The sequence below is a fragment of the Diospyros lotus genome, chromosome 14 (genome assembly GCF_014633365.1).
Source record: "Diospyros lotus cultivar Yz01 chromosome 14, ASM1463336v1, whole genome shotgun sequence".
In the NCBI taxonomy this organism is placed as follows: domain Eukaryota; kingdom Viridiplantae; phylum Streptophyta; class Magnoliopsida; order Ericales; family Ebenaceae; genus Diospyros; species Diospyros lotus.
Window position 1 is genome coordinate 35,332,560 of NC_068351.1, and position 16,843 is coordinate 35,349,402.

General features: G+C 37.9%; 3 protein-coding genes, 1 long non-coding RNA gene and 1 other non-coding gene across 7 annotated transcripts; 2 read left to right on the plus strand and 3 right to left on the minus strand.

Moving 5' to 3' along the window:
- Positions 1-602: 602 nt before the first annotated feature.
- LOC127790795 (homeobox-leucine zipper protein HAT5-like) lies at positions 603-2,953 on the minus strand. 2 transcript variants are annotated; one of them, XM_052320481.1, is made up of 3 exons: positions 2,349-2,953; positions 1,348-1,760; positions 603-1,250 (listed from the first exon to the last, which is right to left on the minus strand). In XM_052320481.1, the coding sequence occupies exons 1-3, from the start codon at positions 2,506-2,508 to the stop codon at positions 867-869; spliced, it is 957 nt and encodes a 318-aa protein (XP_052176441.1). In that variant the 5' UTR covers positions 2,509-2,953; the 3' UTR covers positions 603-866. The 2 variants fall into 2 exon arrangements, with proteins under 2 accessions (XP_052176441.1, XP_052176442.1); XM_052320482.1 differs by having other exon boundaries at positions 1,348-1,742; positions 2,349-2,950.
- Positions 2,954-4,891: 1,938 nt separating this feature from the next.
- On the minus strand, positions 4,892-10,325 carry LOC127789563 (uncharacterized). The gene is made up of 3 exons (XR_008020616.1): positions 8,749-10,325; positions 8,475-8,636; positions 4,892-5,483 (listed from the first exon to the last, which is right to left on the minus strand). It is a non-coding gene; the product is annotated as an uncharacterized LOC127789563 (long non-coding RNA).
- On the plus strand, positions 7,941-12,030 carry LOC127789562 (protein NRT1/ PTR FAMILY 4.6-like). Of its 2 annotated transcripts, none has more exons than XM_052318479.1 (5): positions 7,941-8,026; positions 8,133-8,238; positions 8,446-8,663; positions 10,482-10,922; positions 11,023-12,030. In XM_052318479.1, exons 1-5 carry the CDS (start codon positions 8,009-8,011, stop codon positions 12,028-12,030), a joined length of 1,791 nt encoding a protein of 596 aa, XP_052174439.1. In that variant the 5' UTR covers positions 7,941-8,008. The 2 variants fall into 2 exon arrangements, with proteins under 2 accessions (XP_052174439.1, XP_052174440.1); XM_052318480.1 differs by having other exon boundaries at positions 8,001-8,026; positions 8,537-8,663.
- An 874-nt stretch (positions 12,031-12,904) lies between these two features.
- Positions 12,905-12,977, plus strand: TRNAA-AGC (transfer RNA alanine (anticodon AGC)). The gene has a single exon. It is a non-coding gene; the product is annotated as a tRNA-Ala (tRNA).
- A 1,549-nt stretch (positions 12,978-14,526) lies between these two features.
- On the minus strand, positions 14,527-15,675 carry LOC127789791 (uncharacterized). Its single transcript, XM_052318788.1, has 2 exons — positions 15,397-15,675; positions 14,527-15,143 (listed from the first exon to the last, which is right to left on the minus strand). Exons 1-2 carry the CDS (start codon positions 15,535-15,537, stop codon positions 14,700-14,702), a joined length of 585 nt encoding a protein of 194 aa, XP_052174748.1. The 5' UTR covers positions 15,538-15,675; the 3' UTR covers positions 14,527-14,699.
- Positions 15,676-16,843: the final 1,168 nt, after the last annotated feature.

Below are 16,843 nucleotides of genomic sequence, written 5' to 3' on the forward strand. Positions count from 1 at the left end.
ATAGCATACTCATGAATTAAACCAACATTTGACATGAAAGTTGGCATTTATAATGCCAACCCTTGGTTACTAAACTATTCAAATTAGAATTGTTATTAATTGTTGTTGATAAGGTTAAAATATTTTTAATAATTATATTTCTCTTGCAAAATCAATATCACCAATACATTTATTCATGATACTACAAATATGATCATTTATCATATTAATAATAATCATTAATTTATCATATTAATAAAGTTTCTATTCCTTTTTTCTAATTTAAAAATTTTTATAGCATTGATTCATATTATTAACATTTTGAGTACTTAAACATCAGTCAATTTTGAAATTTATTAATATTTTCACTATTTATTTTACTAATAATATCATATATTCATTATTAATCAACTTTAAAATCTTATATAATATTACAGAAAAAAGAGTTTCTTGCTTTTTATTTGGAAATTTTTTTCATTTGTACATGTTTTACAAATTTTTGTTTTCCATGTTACAAAAATTCAAAAAAAAAGAAAAAAGAAGAAGCTAATTTTAACCATAGGGTGAATATTAATTAATTTTCACTTCATAATAACATCTTCAAAATGCTAGAACACAGTGGCTGATTCTCAACAAGTTTATGGCACATATTTCAAGTTCTTTTCTTACACTCCACACACAATACAACAATGATTCAGAGGGGAAGAAGAAATCCCCAGAGCCCATGGCAGCATCTTGCATTTTGGCTGCCATGGCCATGGATTTATTGCTCATACATACAACTAGCAGTACAGTACAGCACAGCACAGCACAGCAAGCTTGCTTGAGGAGACCAAGATGAGAAAGAGAGGGTAATGTACATACCAAGATCAATATCCAAGAGCAAATTAGTAGTAAGACCAGAACTCACAGATTTGATCTTGCACTGGGAATCCAAGGAAACATGAACTTGCAAGCTCAGGGAAATCTCCATACTCAATAACCTCTGGAAACATGAGAGCGCGAGGAGAAGGCGGCGACGCGTTCTTGCTGAGGTTACCTTCCTCCTCGTCGATGGATAGATCTGAGTGTTCAGGCCTGAAAACATATGAAGAATCACCCAGTTCTGAATCAACTGCTTCACTGTCCTGCTTATTACAATCATTGACTGACAGTTTGGATGGTTCAATATCCTTGGAAGCTGAATCTGCAATGGCTTCTCGTGCTGGTTCTGAGGATTCAAAGTTTTCCTCCTTGTGTTTGAGAAGCAGCTTATCTGTGAGCTCAAGAACCTGAATGAAAGAAAGAAAGAAAGAAAATTCATCAGAATCACACGAGAATTTGTACAAAACAGAAGAAGAATATCCTAATTTTGAATTGGATGATCACCTCAGATTTTAGTTTCTCCTGCTCCATAAGGAGGTGATCATAATCAACCTCGAGGCTGTTATAGCTAGCCTGCAGCGCCTGGTACTCCTTCTCGAGCTGTTTTGTCTTCCATCTTGCCCTCCGGTTCTGAAACCATATCGCAACCTGGCGAGACTGCAGGCCTAGATCGTTGGCGAGCTGGGTTTTTCTCTCGGGTTCAAGCTTGTTATCTAGCTCGAAACTTCTCTCGAGGGATTGGATCTGTTCGGGTGTAAGCTTTCTCTTCTTGTTGGGCTGATGAAACAATTCATCCAATCCCTCTTCTTCGTTCTCTTCTCGATCAAACGAGCAGAAGAACAATCTACTTGATCTTTTGCCCCCACTAAGATCTTCAAAGCTAACCATGGATCCTAAACCTGTTTCAGGGACAACCCCTACACTATCATCATCAATTGGCACCCACAATCAATATGCCAAGAATGAACAACCCACCCATTTCTCAGACAACTAGAGGAGCCCCAGCCCCAATCATATATGTTCTGGATGGATGCAATTCTCATGCTCAATATTAATAGAAAGAAGAAAAAATCAGATAGATTCACACGAAAACCCCAATCAATCAATTCAAAGTTCAAGCATAGAACGAAATCATGTTAACCACCCAGATGTCAATTACAGTGCAAACTCATTGAATTTCTTCAGCAATGCAACAAATCATAAGGAGGAACATTTTACCTTTGCCTAGGGAAAAGTCAACACAGGATACTTATCAAATCAAGACTATCAACAGATTGTTCAGCAATTTTAACAACAAATTTAGGATATCAATTTCCCTGTTAATATGATTTAAGACTACTGATAGAGGAAATTCATATGAAATCACCAATCAGCAAGCCACTGATAAGTAAATGTACACGCAGACAACGAACATCCAAGAAATCAAACCGGAACAAAAGAAACCAAACTTTCCAGTATTTACTCGCAAATAAGTTAGAGAAAATTAGATGAACTAAGAGAATTACCATGGAAAGAGGGGGAAGAGCCAGAGAGGAACAGAGAATCGAGGGGTTGGGAAGAAGAAGAAGAAGAAGCAACTCTTGGGTTCTGAAGCAAAACAGTGTTGTTCTTTGAAACTCCAGCAGTAGCAGAACGGCCTCCGCGGACAATTCCCAGGCCCGCCATAGCTTGGATAAATCCAAAAGGGGATATGTGTTGTTGCTCAAGTTGCCATGGCTGATGGTGTGAAGATCATACCTCCTGATTTGCTACAAATCTTTTTTTTTTTTTTTTTTTTGTGATTTTCTTTTGGTGGGTATTTAGAGTTTGTGTCTGAAGAAGCTGGTGATGATGATCTCGGTGATGTGAGAAGTGTGGGAGCATCTGCCGCTGCTCACCCCCATCTTCACACCTCAGAACAAACGATAAAGATTGGAACCAGAAGAAGATGAACAGAACGAGAGAGAGAGAGAGAGAGGGAGTTAAGGAGAAGAACTGTGAAGAATTACGAAATCTCCAATGGAAGATGAAGAGACTGGAGAAGACTTTTGATTCTCTTCCCCTTCTTCTGAGATGAGGAGATCCTCTGTTTTCCCTTTATTTATCAAATCTATCATATACGTATCAAAACCAAATTTACAAAATAATATAACACTGTGACAACATTAAATATATATGCAAAATGATGTATCAAACTTGTGCGTTATCAGCCGAGAGCAACAAATTATCTTCGAATTGTCTTCTGATTTTAATAATAACATTGATAGATTATATTGAAAAAAGAATTGGGTAAAGATTAATTATTTAATACCATTTGCAAATGAGAAGACTTTTGGATCTAGAGGCTAGACGTGGATAGAGTAAGTGGTTTCTTTTCTACTACAGGAGATAGAAGCAGCTCTTGAAGACTATTTCACACTCATAATTCATAGATCTTCCTGCAATTGAAGCTCTTTCTGCTATCATTAATGAAAATTAACATGAAAGTATCTCTTAGCTACATAAAAAGAATAAATAAATAACAGACAAAAAGGCTACATAAAAACAACAATCATAAAGAGTAAAAAGTATTCTAGAAAATGTATGATTTTTACTAGTTGCTCCTATTTTGCACATGCTGCAAGGGCATTTGAACAAAATAACTGTCAACATAAATATCCTATACCTATTGATTTGTTCAATTTAACTCAAAGGAGCTAGCATTGTGGTTTAAAAATCTAGATTTGAGGTTGGTTTGCTACCGAGTTGAGTTTTGAGTAGACTGAAAATAAAACTATATGTATAACTTGTTACGGTGAGTAATATCCTTTGTTTCATTAATGCCCTTGCTATCTCTTATACTTCGAGTCTCATAAATAATGTTTGTTATCCCATCTTATAACATTATTCTTATTATATTTGAACAATATTGTTATATATAACAAAACTATATACAGAAGAGCCTGTACAACACTCAAAACTAGTTTTACATCTCATGAGGAAGAATAGTCTGTGTCAGGAAAGAGAAACATGTCCACGCTTGACAAGAAATCATATTCCCAGATGCACAAGATTGGAGGTGGGAGCTACTGTAGTTTTCTCAATTTTGTTAAGCAGAGAAGACCACCACCACAAGAGAAAAGGACCCTCTTAAGGATTTGCAAAACAACAGTTGCATGAAAACTATAGTATTTTATAAAAAATAAAAATAATTATTTTTATGCCTAAAAATACATAAAAAGGAAAAAAAAAAAACTACAAATATCAACATTATTATTGTATATTATTATCATTGATATTATTTTGATCGATGTTTCTTTTGTATTCATTAAGCCAGTGCCGTGCCGAGGTGGTTCGGCCATGGCATGCCCAATAAGGTGGGGCGGCAGCAAGTGGTCCAAGTGTCCAACCCAAAAATATCCTCCATTCCATTGAATGCAAGGAAAATTCTATGCCAGCCCCGGTTCATGACCCCCACTCGTGGACCGGGCCAATAGGGTAGCGCCACGCTACATGTGGAAAAGGCCGTAAAAATGACAGTTGTAAAAAATTCAAAAATCTCCGGTAGTTCGTCAAACCATTGCTCAAAGACTAGCATATAAATGGTCAGACTTATTCCCATGGCCATCTCACTAAGTTTGTCACTTAATGCCAGATTTGAACAGAACAGAATGTGGTTCTCTCTACTCAATTTATTCACTGATATATATACTATAAAAAGGTTGTGAGAGACTCATTTTAATATGCAATTATATCTTTATTTAAAAAAAAAAAAAAACATATTTTCACAATCCAAACTTATAATCTTCTAACCGTACAAGAGCACCAATATCATTGTTATCAAGCTCCTATCAATGATGTACATAAATATTACATAAGATTAAAAAACGGTATGAAAAAGCAATATCAAGGGACCAATTTCATGGTCTGAACCATAAAAAACTATTTCTTAGTTATGAAACTAAAAAGCATTCGAGACAACAGATTCAATGAACTGCTTAATAAATACGACATGACAGCAAATATATTTTCGAAAAATAAAAAAAACGAAGGAAATGAAAACATGGAGATGGCAGCAAAAAATAAAAAACATGAATTTGTTTCTTCTTTCTGTTAAGTATCAGAAAACTCGAGGAAACATGGATAAAGAATAATTATCATATTAGTGTAGCAATAAATTTTTAAAAACATAACTCAACTTAATTATTTATTTCAAAGCGAAGGAATCTCAAACCAATGCACCAATTTGGTTAAGTCAAAGAAAGCCATGAGATACCAGAATTTGTGGAGCCCAAGCTTGAGAGCGAGACACGGGAGACCAGTGTGTTGAGCCAGGGCCACAATTCTTGCAGGGCTTTACATTCACACAAGTCACTGCCTGCCTCTCTCTATCTTTCTCTTGTTTTCTGGGTGCTGGAAATCAATCCCTTTCCTGTGCTGTTCCAGGATTGTGCACCAATCTGGAATAGTGAGCAAGCCCTGCCTGGCTGCCAATCAACTCTCTTCCTCCATATCAGCCACTGAAGGTTTCTGGGTAGGCTCCACTTGGAATTGCCACAATTACATGATAAGAGGCCATTCCAGAAGACCCCGCAACAAGTTCTCCAAGGTTGGAAACAGCATCAAGCTAAAACTGGGTTCCACCACTGCAGGCAATGTTGAGAGTTTTTGAGGCTGCTCAGCTTCCATCACACCATACCATATCAACAAAAGCCACCTTTTAATTAATATGGGGCGGTGATTAACTAATCATTGCATGAGATTACGAGCAACAAATTCAGAAAGATAAGAATTGCCTTAAGAGGAAGCCTACTTAGCATGCATCAGTCTCAACTTAACCAGCAGCAAATCCACACATGATATGAGATTGTAGTGTAAACAAACATGCATTTGGATAAGTCCGAAGCATCTAAGGAGAATGCTATAGCACGCAAACACCAGTACAAAAACTGGAAAGAAAAATGGTCTAAGTTATCATTTAATGACCCCCATGATCACCCCTAATAAGGAACTTAATCTTGCAATCCATTTTCAGCAGTAAACAAACAAAAGAGTGCCTGTGTTTGATGGGTTCTCCTCATCTGCCATGTGTACTACATGTTCAGTATAATAATTAATAAACGATAAATTTTATTCGCTTGATCTCGAAATAAAAGGGGGAATCTAGAACTGTTAGGAATAATTAATCCAAGTTCCTGCGAGTATTTTACCATACAAAAGTAGATTGATTTTCTAGTATTTTCTCTTCATTGATGTTTGAACCTGTTACAAGGACCTATTGAGAAACAAAAAAATAAAAAATAAGAAAAAAAAGAGAGAGATGTGCTCTAGAACATTTTCTCCCATGAAACCTTCCTAAGATTAAGCCGATAGACATTCAGAAATAAGATGGAGCATCAAGCGGACTGGTTAAAAGTAATGTTTTATTTGGATATTTCACAAATAATCTTAGAATCTTCTTGTGCAATCATGGAACAAATCTTCTTAAAAACAAAATAAGGAATATTAACAAATTTATCAAATTAGATCAGCCTTTTCACTAATAATTAGTCAGGAAACGGTTTTGTCAAACGGAAGAATCATATTTTCCTTCTCATATGAGGCCAACCACAGATAGCATTCATTCTGCAACATGGGGCATTAGGAATCTAAGCTATGTTGAAGTTATCTCATCTTCTACCATTGAGAAAGATAAGGATCAAAACCTGCAGCGTGAATGAGACTTTCATAATAACTGCAAGGTATATATCGTTCAGGACTAATTCTGTTCTTCTCCCAACCACAAATACCTACCAACTGTTCAGGATTATCCCACTTTATCTACAAATATACGAGCTTGTCAGCTATTGAGTAGAATATTGTTATTTCTGGTATAGTTCTACACCGCCAAACCATCACAAAGACAGGTACTTCCTCTCTAGTCTAACCCCGAATCATTTTTAATCAGACAAAAAGCACAAATTGATCACCTTTTTCTAACTCCACCTCTTCTTTAGGTGTATCTCAAACCATATTCTATTCCTGTATGCAAAATTTGCCAGTTAACCGAAATCCAGTAATAGGAAACAACCAGAAATTGGAAGTGCATGGGAGTAAATGCAGAATGCTCAAGGCCCACCAGGTGATTCCTGCCCTCCCAACTTGGAGATCTCTTAGATCATACGCCAACAAAATCTTGGGAGAATTGTGGCCACTATTGTTCTGATAAAGGGAAAGAAAATTCCCCATAGCCAGATAGAAAATTAAAAATTAAGTATTATATTTTAGATATGAAATTAGTCAGATGACTCCAGTGATAAGGGCATCAACATGCTGGATGAAAGCTATTAGAGAAGATGGTAAAGGACAAAATTCACGTGAATTGGGCCAGCGATCAGAAACCAAGTTGCCCTGATTTTGCAGAATAGACCGCCCCAAAAAGAGAGAAAAAAAGGAAAAAGAAAGGACACTAATATAGCCAAAAAACAATTGGGAAAAAAATCCTTCTCAAGGATAGTAATAGAATAAACTGACAAATAAGGTCAGAGAAGAACAATACAGAAAACCGTCAAGGGGTGAAAGATTTGACCTCTTGGGACTGGATATGCCCTAATTACAAGATTGCTTATTTACCTCCAGTTAGTATACCGCAAACTAGCATACACTTCCACTTGTCATATGACCTCCATCACTTCCTAATAGAGTACATATCTCAAAAACTATCACACTACAAAAATTGGTCAGAAAATGACTAAAATCCACACTAATAAACATTTATTGAAAGTTATATCATCCTTCATAAAATCAACATCTCTTTAAAAGGTCAAAATGATTGTTCTCTAAGCTGCAAAAAATTACCATTTTTAATAAACCAACTTAATCCAAATGAAGAATATTTAAGTCATTAAGTCAACAGCGACAAACTGAGCATACAAAAGATCTAGTTGATGAAATAATACAATTAACTTATTCCTTACTAAAATGTTGATTAAAACTAAAATATTTCATTTCATGAACTAATCTTTCTCTCTCCTTAACATGCTTGCGCTATACCAAACGTCTCAGTCTAAAAAAGTCTTTGAGAATGTCCAGTCGCTTTCATATTCTCTAGACCTTTCCATTCCATTCAGGTCTGAGCATCCTATCTTCTCTGTATAAAAACAGGACTCACCTCACCACTTCATTTTTCATTCAGAAGATTTCTGATCAAGTCTTAAAGAGATCGGGAATGTTGGTTAGAGAAATGGTTGCACTTCCATTCTGATCCATTATTCTCGTATTTATTCTATTTTTGCTTGTTTTTCTGCTGCAATTTATGGCTATCTTCTAAATTCATTTTGGTTACCATGTAGGCTGAGATGCAACAATTAAACACATGGGAAGGCTATGTAGATTGGAGGAATAAACCAGCCATGAAAGCCCGTCATGGTGGTTTGCTTGCTGCCTCGTTTGTACTAGGTTAGTAAAGATTCAAAGACATAAATTTGTGATTCTCTCAAGTGTAATGCTAAAAGTTACTTCCAAAGACTTTTGCGTATGGTTTTGCCTGAACTTTGTCAGAGAGGAAGACCGTATTAAAGAGCAGTATCACATATATGTCCTCAACAAGTGAAAAAGAAAAAATACTTAACATGCTTTCTTTATCTGTTCATTTGTATGCCGCAGTTGTGGAGGTGCTCGAGAACTTGGCATACCTGGCCAATGCAAGTAACCTTGTACTCTATCTGACAAAATTCATGCATTTTTCTCCGTCCAGTTCAGCAAACATTGTTACCAACTTCATGGGCACAGCCTTCCTCCTTGCTCTCCTTGGAGGTTTCTTAGCCGATGCTTTCTACACAACTTTCTGCATCTATCTGATAAGTGCCACAATAGAATTCATGGTAAGAATCAATAAGAAACGTAGTTTCTAACTCAAGGTTTTATTCAATATAATTCATGCTTTGCCAGCAAAAAAGATAAACCTACCTAATCCAATATATCTGATTATTTCTAGTTAGGCATCCTTCTTGGTTTCAATCAGTACATACCAATACCTACAATTCTTGTCGGAGTTTTTGAACAATAACCTGCATGTACAAACTCCACAATTTGGAATAGTAAGAGGAAATAACAGACGTGCAAGTTGAAGAAGAAAGCAACCTCAGTTTGCAAGGTAGCATTCAGTGACCATTGCCATAAGCTGTGTAAGCAAGAATCAACTTCAACCTGTCAGGTCCCCATTTCAGGTACTTGTGGGCCATAGCCATATGTGAATATGACAACCACTGGAGTACCTCCAGTTTCTTCTAGAAGAATGAGATGCAGATTGCAAAGTGATTCCCTTGCATAGGCATACATTAAATGAACTTCCAAGAAAAATAACTGCATACTTATTGTTCATTTCGGCCCAAAGGGATGGTCGGACGTGAGCTTGCAGTGGCAAGAAATGGACTCCGGTGATCGGCATGACGGGGGGTGGCTAGCACCTGTAAGCACTCCAATGCTCAAGTAAGTAAGAGATTAAAGTGGCAGAGTCTTAGTAGACTCGAAAAGAACATATCTTAACTCTTGATAGAGATAGTTTATATAAAAGGAGGAGAGGTCTTCCTGCATGCATGTTTGCATCGGGCATTGCAGGGGGATGGGACTGGATATCCGGCGCCGACAAGGCTTCCTGATGGTGGCATGGTGCCGACAGAACCTTCATTAAATGCGGATGAGATCTGCCATTAATGAGGATGTGATCTGCCATTAAATGCGGATGAGATTTCATCCCCAGTAATGAGGATTCCATCCTTAATGGCAAATCCCATTCACATTTAATGAAGGTCCAGTCAGCACTATGCCACCGTCAAGGAGCCCCATCGACATCGGATATCCAGTCCCATCACCCTGCAATGCCCGAGGCAAACATGCATGCAGGAAGAGCTCTCCTCCTTCCATATAAACCAGCTCTATCAAAAGCCAAGGTATGTTCTTTTCGAGTCTACTGATACTCTATCACTTTAATCTCTTACTTACTTGAGTATTGGAGTGTTTGTAGGTGCCAGCCAATCACCGGAGTCCATTCCCTGCCACTGCAAGCTCACCTTCGACCATTCCTTTGGGCCGGAAGGAACACTTATTGCCCCACCTGACAATAATTTCACTTTCAAACTATAGTCAGGACGTTTATTTAAGAGACACCAGTGTTAATGGTGGCAACAAAGTCCTATCTACTATTTGGGAAAGAATGAGAAATAGTAAGTGTGAACTTGTGTTCAACTACTTTCTTTGCATCAAAGTCCCTGGATGACCTTCCTCTAAGTCCTTCAGGGATGTTTATCTGAAGAATATTATGTACCCAACAGTGTATGATCACTACATATAGTTAAAGGAAATAGAGAGATACACTGAAAAGAATACACAGTTTGCTGAATCCAGCAGTCTACTACAACCAAAGTGTGTAAAAAATCATGCAGCAGCTTCAAATCCTCCAGAATTTGAGACTGGACGAGATTGTGCATCAAATACACCATTGTTGGGTCAATTTGGTGGTTTAACACTGACTTGCGTGACCAAAATAACCAAACTGGTACCTGCAATGCCAAATTAATATCAGTATCAGGCCCATGAAATTGGATACAGGAAACTCTGCCACTTTAACATATGGTTCATCACAGCCATGTATGTTCTCATTTTCACGTCACTTAGCTAACTGAGTTTTATTATTGAAACAGGGCCTGCTAATACTCACAATACAAGCCCACACACCCTCTTTGAAGCCAGCATTCTGCACGTTTGCCCATGGAAACACTCCATGCAAGCAACTTCATGGGGGAAAAGCAGTGCTACTGTTTGCAGGCCTCTATCTGGTCGCACTGGGTGTTGGTGGAATAAAAGGTTCTCTTCCTCCACATGGAGCAGAGCAGTTTGACGAGAATACACCAAAGGGAAGGAAACAGAGATCGAGCTTCTTCAACTACTTTGTGTTCTCCCTCTCTTGTGGAGCTCTAATTGCTGTGACTTTTGTGGTGTGGGTAGAAGACAATAAAGGATGGCAATGGGGTTTTGGGATCGCCACAGCAACAATATTGCTCTCCATCCCAATCTTCCTCCTTGGCTCTCCAACCTACAGAACCAAAATTCCAGCAGGAAGCCCTATTACCACAATATTCAAGGTAGGATCACAGAAGTAGCTTTAGTCTAGCCTCACGAACTGCACGTTGATGTCTACCCCAAAAAAGACCTTTTAATGTAATTGTTTTTTTATTGCAACAGGTTTTGGCTGCAGCAATTTACAACAGGTGTGTATCAAGGAATTCAAGCAATGTTATTGCCAGCATGAACTCAAGCGCATCATCCTACCCAACTGATACCAGTGAGGAAGAAGGTCATGCCAAAGAAAACACACAAATTCAAACTGCAACACAAGAGCTAAAGTTTCTAGATGGAGCAGTGATGAGGAACCCCATTCACCCTGCACTAGCATGCAGTGAAAAACAAGTCGAAGAAGTGAAGATAGTAATTAAGGTTCTCCCCATCTTCATGTCTACCATTATGCTAAATTGCTGCCTTGCTCAGCTCTCTACCTTCTCAGTCCAACAGGCAGCCAGTATGAACACCAAAATCGGCTCCTTAAGGGTTCCACCAGCTTCTCTACCCATATTTCCAGTTCTCTTCATGATGGTCCTTGCACCAGTCTACAGTCACATCATCGTCCCATTTTCCAGGAAGATAACCAAGACTGAAATGGGTGTCACTCACTTACAGAGAATAGGTACTGGGCTAGTTCTCTCCATCGTGGCCATGGCTGTTGCAGCACTTGTAGAAGCAAAGCGAAAGAGAGTAGCAGTTCAATCCAATATGCTGAATTCCTCCAAACCTCTTCCCATCACATTCCTTTGGATTGCTTTGCAGTACTTGTTCCTGGGGTCAGCTGATCTTTTTAGCTTGGCTGGCATGATGGACTTCTTTTTCACAGAGGCCCCCTTTAGCATGAGATCTTTGGCCACAGCTATGTCCTGGGCTTCCTTAGCAATGGGATACTACCTAAGCTCAGTGCTCGTGTCAATTGTCAATGGCATCACTGGTACCTTACAAAACACACCATGGCTCACTGGAAGCAACTTGAATCATTATCAGCTCAACAGGTTTTACTGGCTACTGTGCGTATTAAGTGGATTGAATTATTTGCTTTACATGCTATGGACTAGCCGCTACAAGTACAGATCAATCAGGCCCCAAGATCAGAGGGAAAACCCAAACATTAATTCCTTAGAGGTATAATTGGTCGGCCATGTATCATACTAGGTGTTGTTATCTTCCATTTCCGCATTATTGAGAGAAAGAGACAGAGGGCACCACTGAAAATATCAAACAAACCAGAGCTTCTAGATTACTAGCTTAGCCATTCTGATTCTCAGAAATTGGCTTCCTCGCTCTGAATTATACTTGTACATGGTTCATTTATAACCACACCGAGAGATATATAAATAGAATCGACATGTATATGGAAGATCCCGTGTAATTTTGTATGTGGCATAACATAATTTTCTGTCAACAAATTTGCGGCGTTCCAGATTAAATCGCATAAGGTATTCGGTCCAATCCGCATTCACCATTGGTGGACCTAGAAATTTGGTTGAGACTGGACAAACTTCCGAGATTTCTAGCCATATTAAACTGGAAGCAGTAATCAAACCTTTAGCTCTTTTTCTTTTCCTCTTATTGTTTCTTCTGTTAGGCAGAGCAAGAGCAAGGCAAATCGTGTCGGTTTTCTGCAAGAACAATCAAATTTCAACTTCCATAAGGGAGAAGCAACGAAAAACAGGACACAGTCTGTGAATGCTGAACGATTATAGAAACAGCAAGGTCAGAGTAGCCATCAATGGCGAAGACGACGAACTGTACCTGATTGAAAACTACTGAGCTTCGTCTGCGTGATGATATTGCAGGAAAATGAAACGGCGGAGCGGCTACCATAGCAAGACGACACCATGAATCTTCTTCCATCAATCATCACCTTGCCGATCTGATCAAACAAGAAACGAAACTCAAATTGAGGAGTAACGATTGGGGAAGTGGAAGGGGCGGGAAAAGAATGGATTCGAGTCACATTTCGCCTGAAAAAATAAGAGAAACAGATCAATTGCCACAGCTTGGGGATGTAGCTCAGATGGTAGAGCGCTCGCTTAGCATGCGAGAGGTACGGGGATCGATACCCCGCATCTCCAGTTTCTTTTGCCGCCTTATCATGGCTGTTAATGCAACTACCGCACTTAGGGGTACTATTGTCATTGTCTAAATTTTAAGTTATTATTTTAAAAAACACATTATTAATAAACTTTCATAACATCAAAATCTGATATTTATTTTTATAATCTATTATGATGAATGAAAATATCTCTGGCGTTATTTTAGTATTTTCGAAACGTTAAGGTCAAAAAATGTTTCAGAATCATTTTTACAATTTTGAAAACATTTCGAAATTGTTTCATAATATTATAAAAAAATATCAAAAATGTGTTTTTTTTTGTATAAGTTTTTAAATTTATTATTTGTATTATGTTTTATTTTTTTTTAATTTATTGTTTGTATTATGTTTATATTTATTTGAATGTATTATAGAATTTATGTTTATTTTTTTAATTGAATAATTTTTTATATTAAAAATTATATTTAAAAAAAATCTGTTGACACATATTTTTATAACACCCCACATTAAGCGATAGGAAGATTCAAGACAACTTACGCTAATGAGTCTATGCAAACTTCTCAGAAAGGTCACCCATTCTTGAATTTTTTCGGATCAAGCATGCTTAACTTGAGAGTTCTTTATCTGTATTCAGCTCAAAAGTTATCCAGCTAGTGTTATTTCCTTCCTTATTTCTTCTCAATATATACTATCTTTCTCTGGACTTTTGGGATATTACACACATCGTGTCATCATCATGAGGCCCACAGCTGCTGGTCAACTCTTTAGCTCTCGCCCTTCAACGGTCAGAAGCCCCACCACACTGATGAACTCCTCAATGGTTGCTCTTTGGGCAACCGATGTGGGACGAACCTGATGCATCCAAACCATCCTCCCTACAGCAGGTGTGGTAGGGCTCTATCGACCCCTTCCTTATCAGGGGTTGTAGGGACTATTAGGGGAAATTCTTATAGACGACGCTAAATGTTGACACACATTTTTATAACACCCCGCATCAAGTGATAAGAAGGTCCGAAACAACTTACCCTAATAGGCCTATGCAAACTTTCCATGAAAGTCATCCATTCTTAAATTTCCTCATGTCAACTGTGTTACAAAAATGTGTATCAATAAAATCTTTATAATTTTTTTCACATTTCTTTTTTTTACTTTTTTAAAAAATATTATTTTTATTTTTACACAACCTATAACTATAATAATATAACTATATAATTAAATTTGGTTCTTTAATTTTACAAAAATGAAGAAATAATAATAAAAATAAAACTAGGATAACTATCTTATAAATACTCATTATACAATAACAATGAAAATAAAATTTCTCGAGATAGCACACACGCGTTCAGGATCTTGGAATACCAAAAGGTCATAAGTTTGATTTTATTTCAATGCAAAAATACATAATCGATTATGCCTTTCAAGATGGCAAGTCTCAAATTTCGATTCATAATGAATTTGTCCATTCAAAATAAGTTAACTATTTTACAGAATGTGAAATAGGTTCGAGCCGAAAATTGACTGTGATTAAGAAACTCTTTAATTTTTCATGTCGCAAAAAATAAAAATAATAATAATAACAAAATTTTGATTTTGATAAAGAAAATATAAAATTTTGAGAAAAATTGTCTTCCATGAAATTTGAATGCCTACTAACCATAATGACAAAAACACCCACGCAATAAAAATACAACAAAATATAACAATTAAAAAAAACACTTGCAGTCAAATCTCACTGTCTCAATCAATCCGCTTCTTGTAATCCACCCAATACAACCGACCCGACAAACAACCCGGCCGCCCCGACCGCGAGCGCGCCGGCGACGACCGCCTGCACCACCAGCAGGCCGGCGGAGTCGTCGGGAATCAGAACGATCACTAGGACCGCCGCCACGGAGACGGGCAGCGCCGCAGAGGCCAGCGCGGACGGCGAGACGCCGGCAGCCTTCTCGAGCAGGCTGAGCAGGCCCAGCTCCTCCGCCGTGGAGAGCAACCGCAGCTGCTCGATCGACGAGAGAGTGAAACCCAGCTCCTCCGCCTTCGAAAGCAGCCCCGCCTTCTCCACGTTGCTCAGCACCTTCTTCTTCTCCAGGTTCTTGAACACGTCGACTTCGATCTCTTCGCTCCCTTCGTAGAATATTCCAGCGCCGAACCACTCCTTCTTCCAGTTCTGGTCGTACTTGTTCACCTGCACTTGGTAAATAACTCGTTTGGCTGCCGAGAAAATTTAGGTAAAGTAATGGATCGAATTCATATTCAGAACTAGGGTCTCCAAATTTCCTCTATTTTCTGAGCAACCAAGCGGCACCGGCAGTGAGATTCTGCCTTTCATACCCCAGATTTCAAGTATCAAATCATCCCACGACATTTCTGATCAGCCAAACTGAAAGCCAGAAAAGATTGTTCATATACTTAAATATATACATATATAGGGACGGTACCTTCTGTTTGGGTGCCATGGCGAGGAATCTTGGAGCTCCTTTGGCGGGAAAGAAGCGACGAGGCCGATGCCTTGCGGGAAAGAGACTGCGCTCGGTGCTGCTAAGGTAAGCAGTGGCTGGAGCGGCTGCTGCGACCGCCATTGATGGTAAGAACTAAGAAAGAAAGGTCACTTTTCCGGCGAAATTTTCTGGGGAAATTTTCTCGGGAGCCAAACAGCTTTTGCTTTCTGACCTGATCCGACCCTGGGGGGAATAGAGTTGGCCAATCAAAAGCATGATGGCCTATCTCCCGTCAATTTCACACGTTATCAAGATATATCAATAAAATATGAATAATTAAAATGTTTATTGAAAATTTACTTATTTACCAAAAATTATGAAAAATTTATGAGAAGTTTTTTTTTTTTTTCCAACAAATGAGGGCTTATTAGAAATTTAAAAAATTAACCCTTTAAAATTGGGTTTGGTATTGACTCTCGATAGTTTTTATAATTTTAATTATCTTTGACAAAATTATAATAAAAGTTAATCTATGTTTCGAGTTAAATAGGCAAGAGAATGATCGGGTCAAAAGAAGAAGCTCGTGTGTTAGACAAGACTAGAAAGAAAAAGTAAAGTGTTAGAAAAAACCAATATAAAGTCAATCAAGCTAGAACTTTGAGAGGATTAAGTGCGAGCCAAGCATACTTGGGTGTTGCACAACATGGATAGTCCATGTCACAAGCATTGGAGGCCATCTTGGGGGTAAAAAGGTCAACCATGATTGGGGCGAGGCATGGCAATCCCTTGAGGAGCTTACTTGGCATGGTAGAAGATGGCAAAGAGGTATGACAAGATATTAAAGCGACCATAAACAAATGTTAGAGGTGTAAAACATGCAAGGGCACAATGGTAGTACATGGGTAGAGTAGTTACGAAGGCTAGAGAGACCCGAGACCATGCCAAGGCCACAATAGTTGCATGATGGCAAGCTAGGATGTATTTGTTGGGTAGATTGACTATGAGGGTAACACTTGATGATTAGACATTCGTTAGAAGGAAAATATGTCAAATCAATAACTTAATATAAGGATACCCCAAATATTTTGTTTTCTCCTTTCTTGTGTGAACCTAATAAGAGTTAAATCAAATAGATATAGAGTAATATAAAATAAGTGTAGTAATCAATCGATCACAAAAACACTAACATTTTACGTAGAAACCCCCTCAATGCGAGGAGCAACAATTACGGGATAAAAGTCCACCCAAAACTTCTATTATCAAACAAATAATAGGAATACACGAAAGTCTTCTTTAGTTGTCAATAACTGGAGTCACATAACAATATTTCTTCAAGAATAATTATTCTTGAAACCAAATCATTGCAATAAGAAATAAAAGAGATCTCATCGAATAGAAACTCAACAACTACTGCAGAAACATATTAACAGAGAGCTCCAAAACTGAT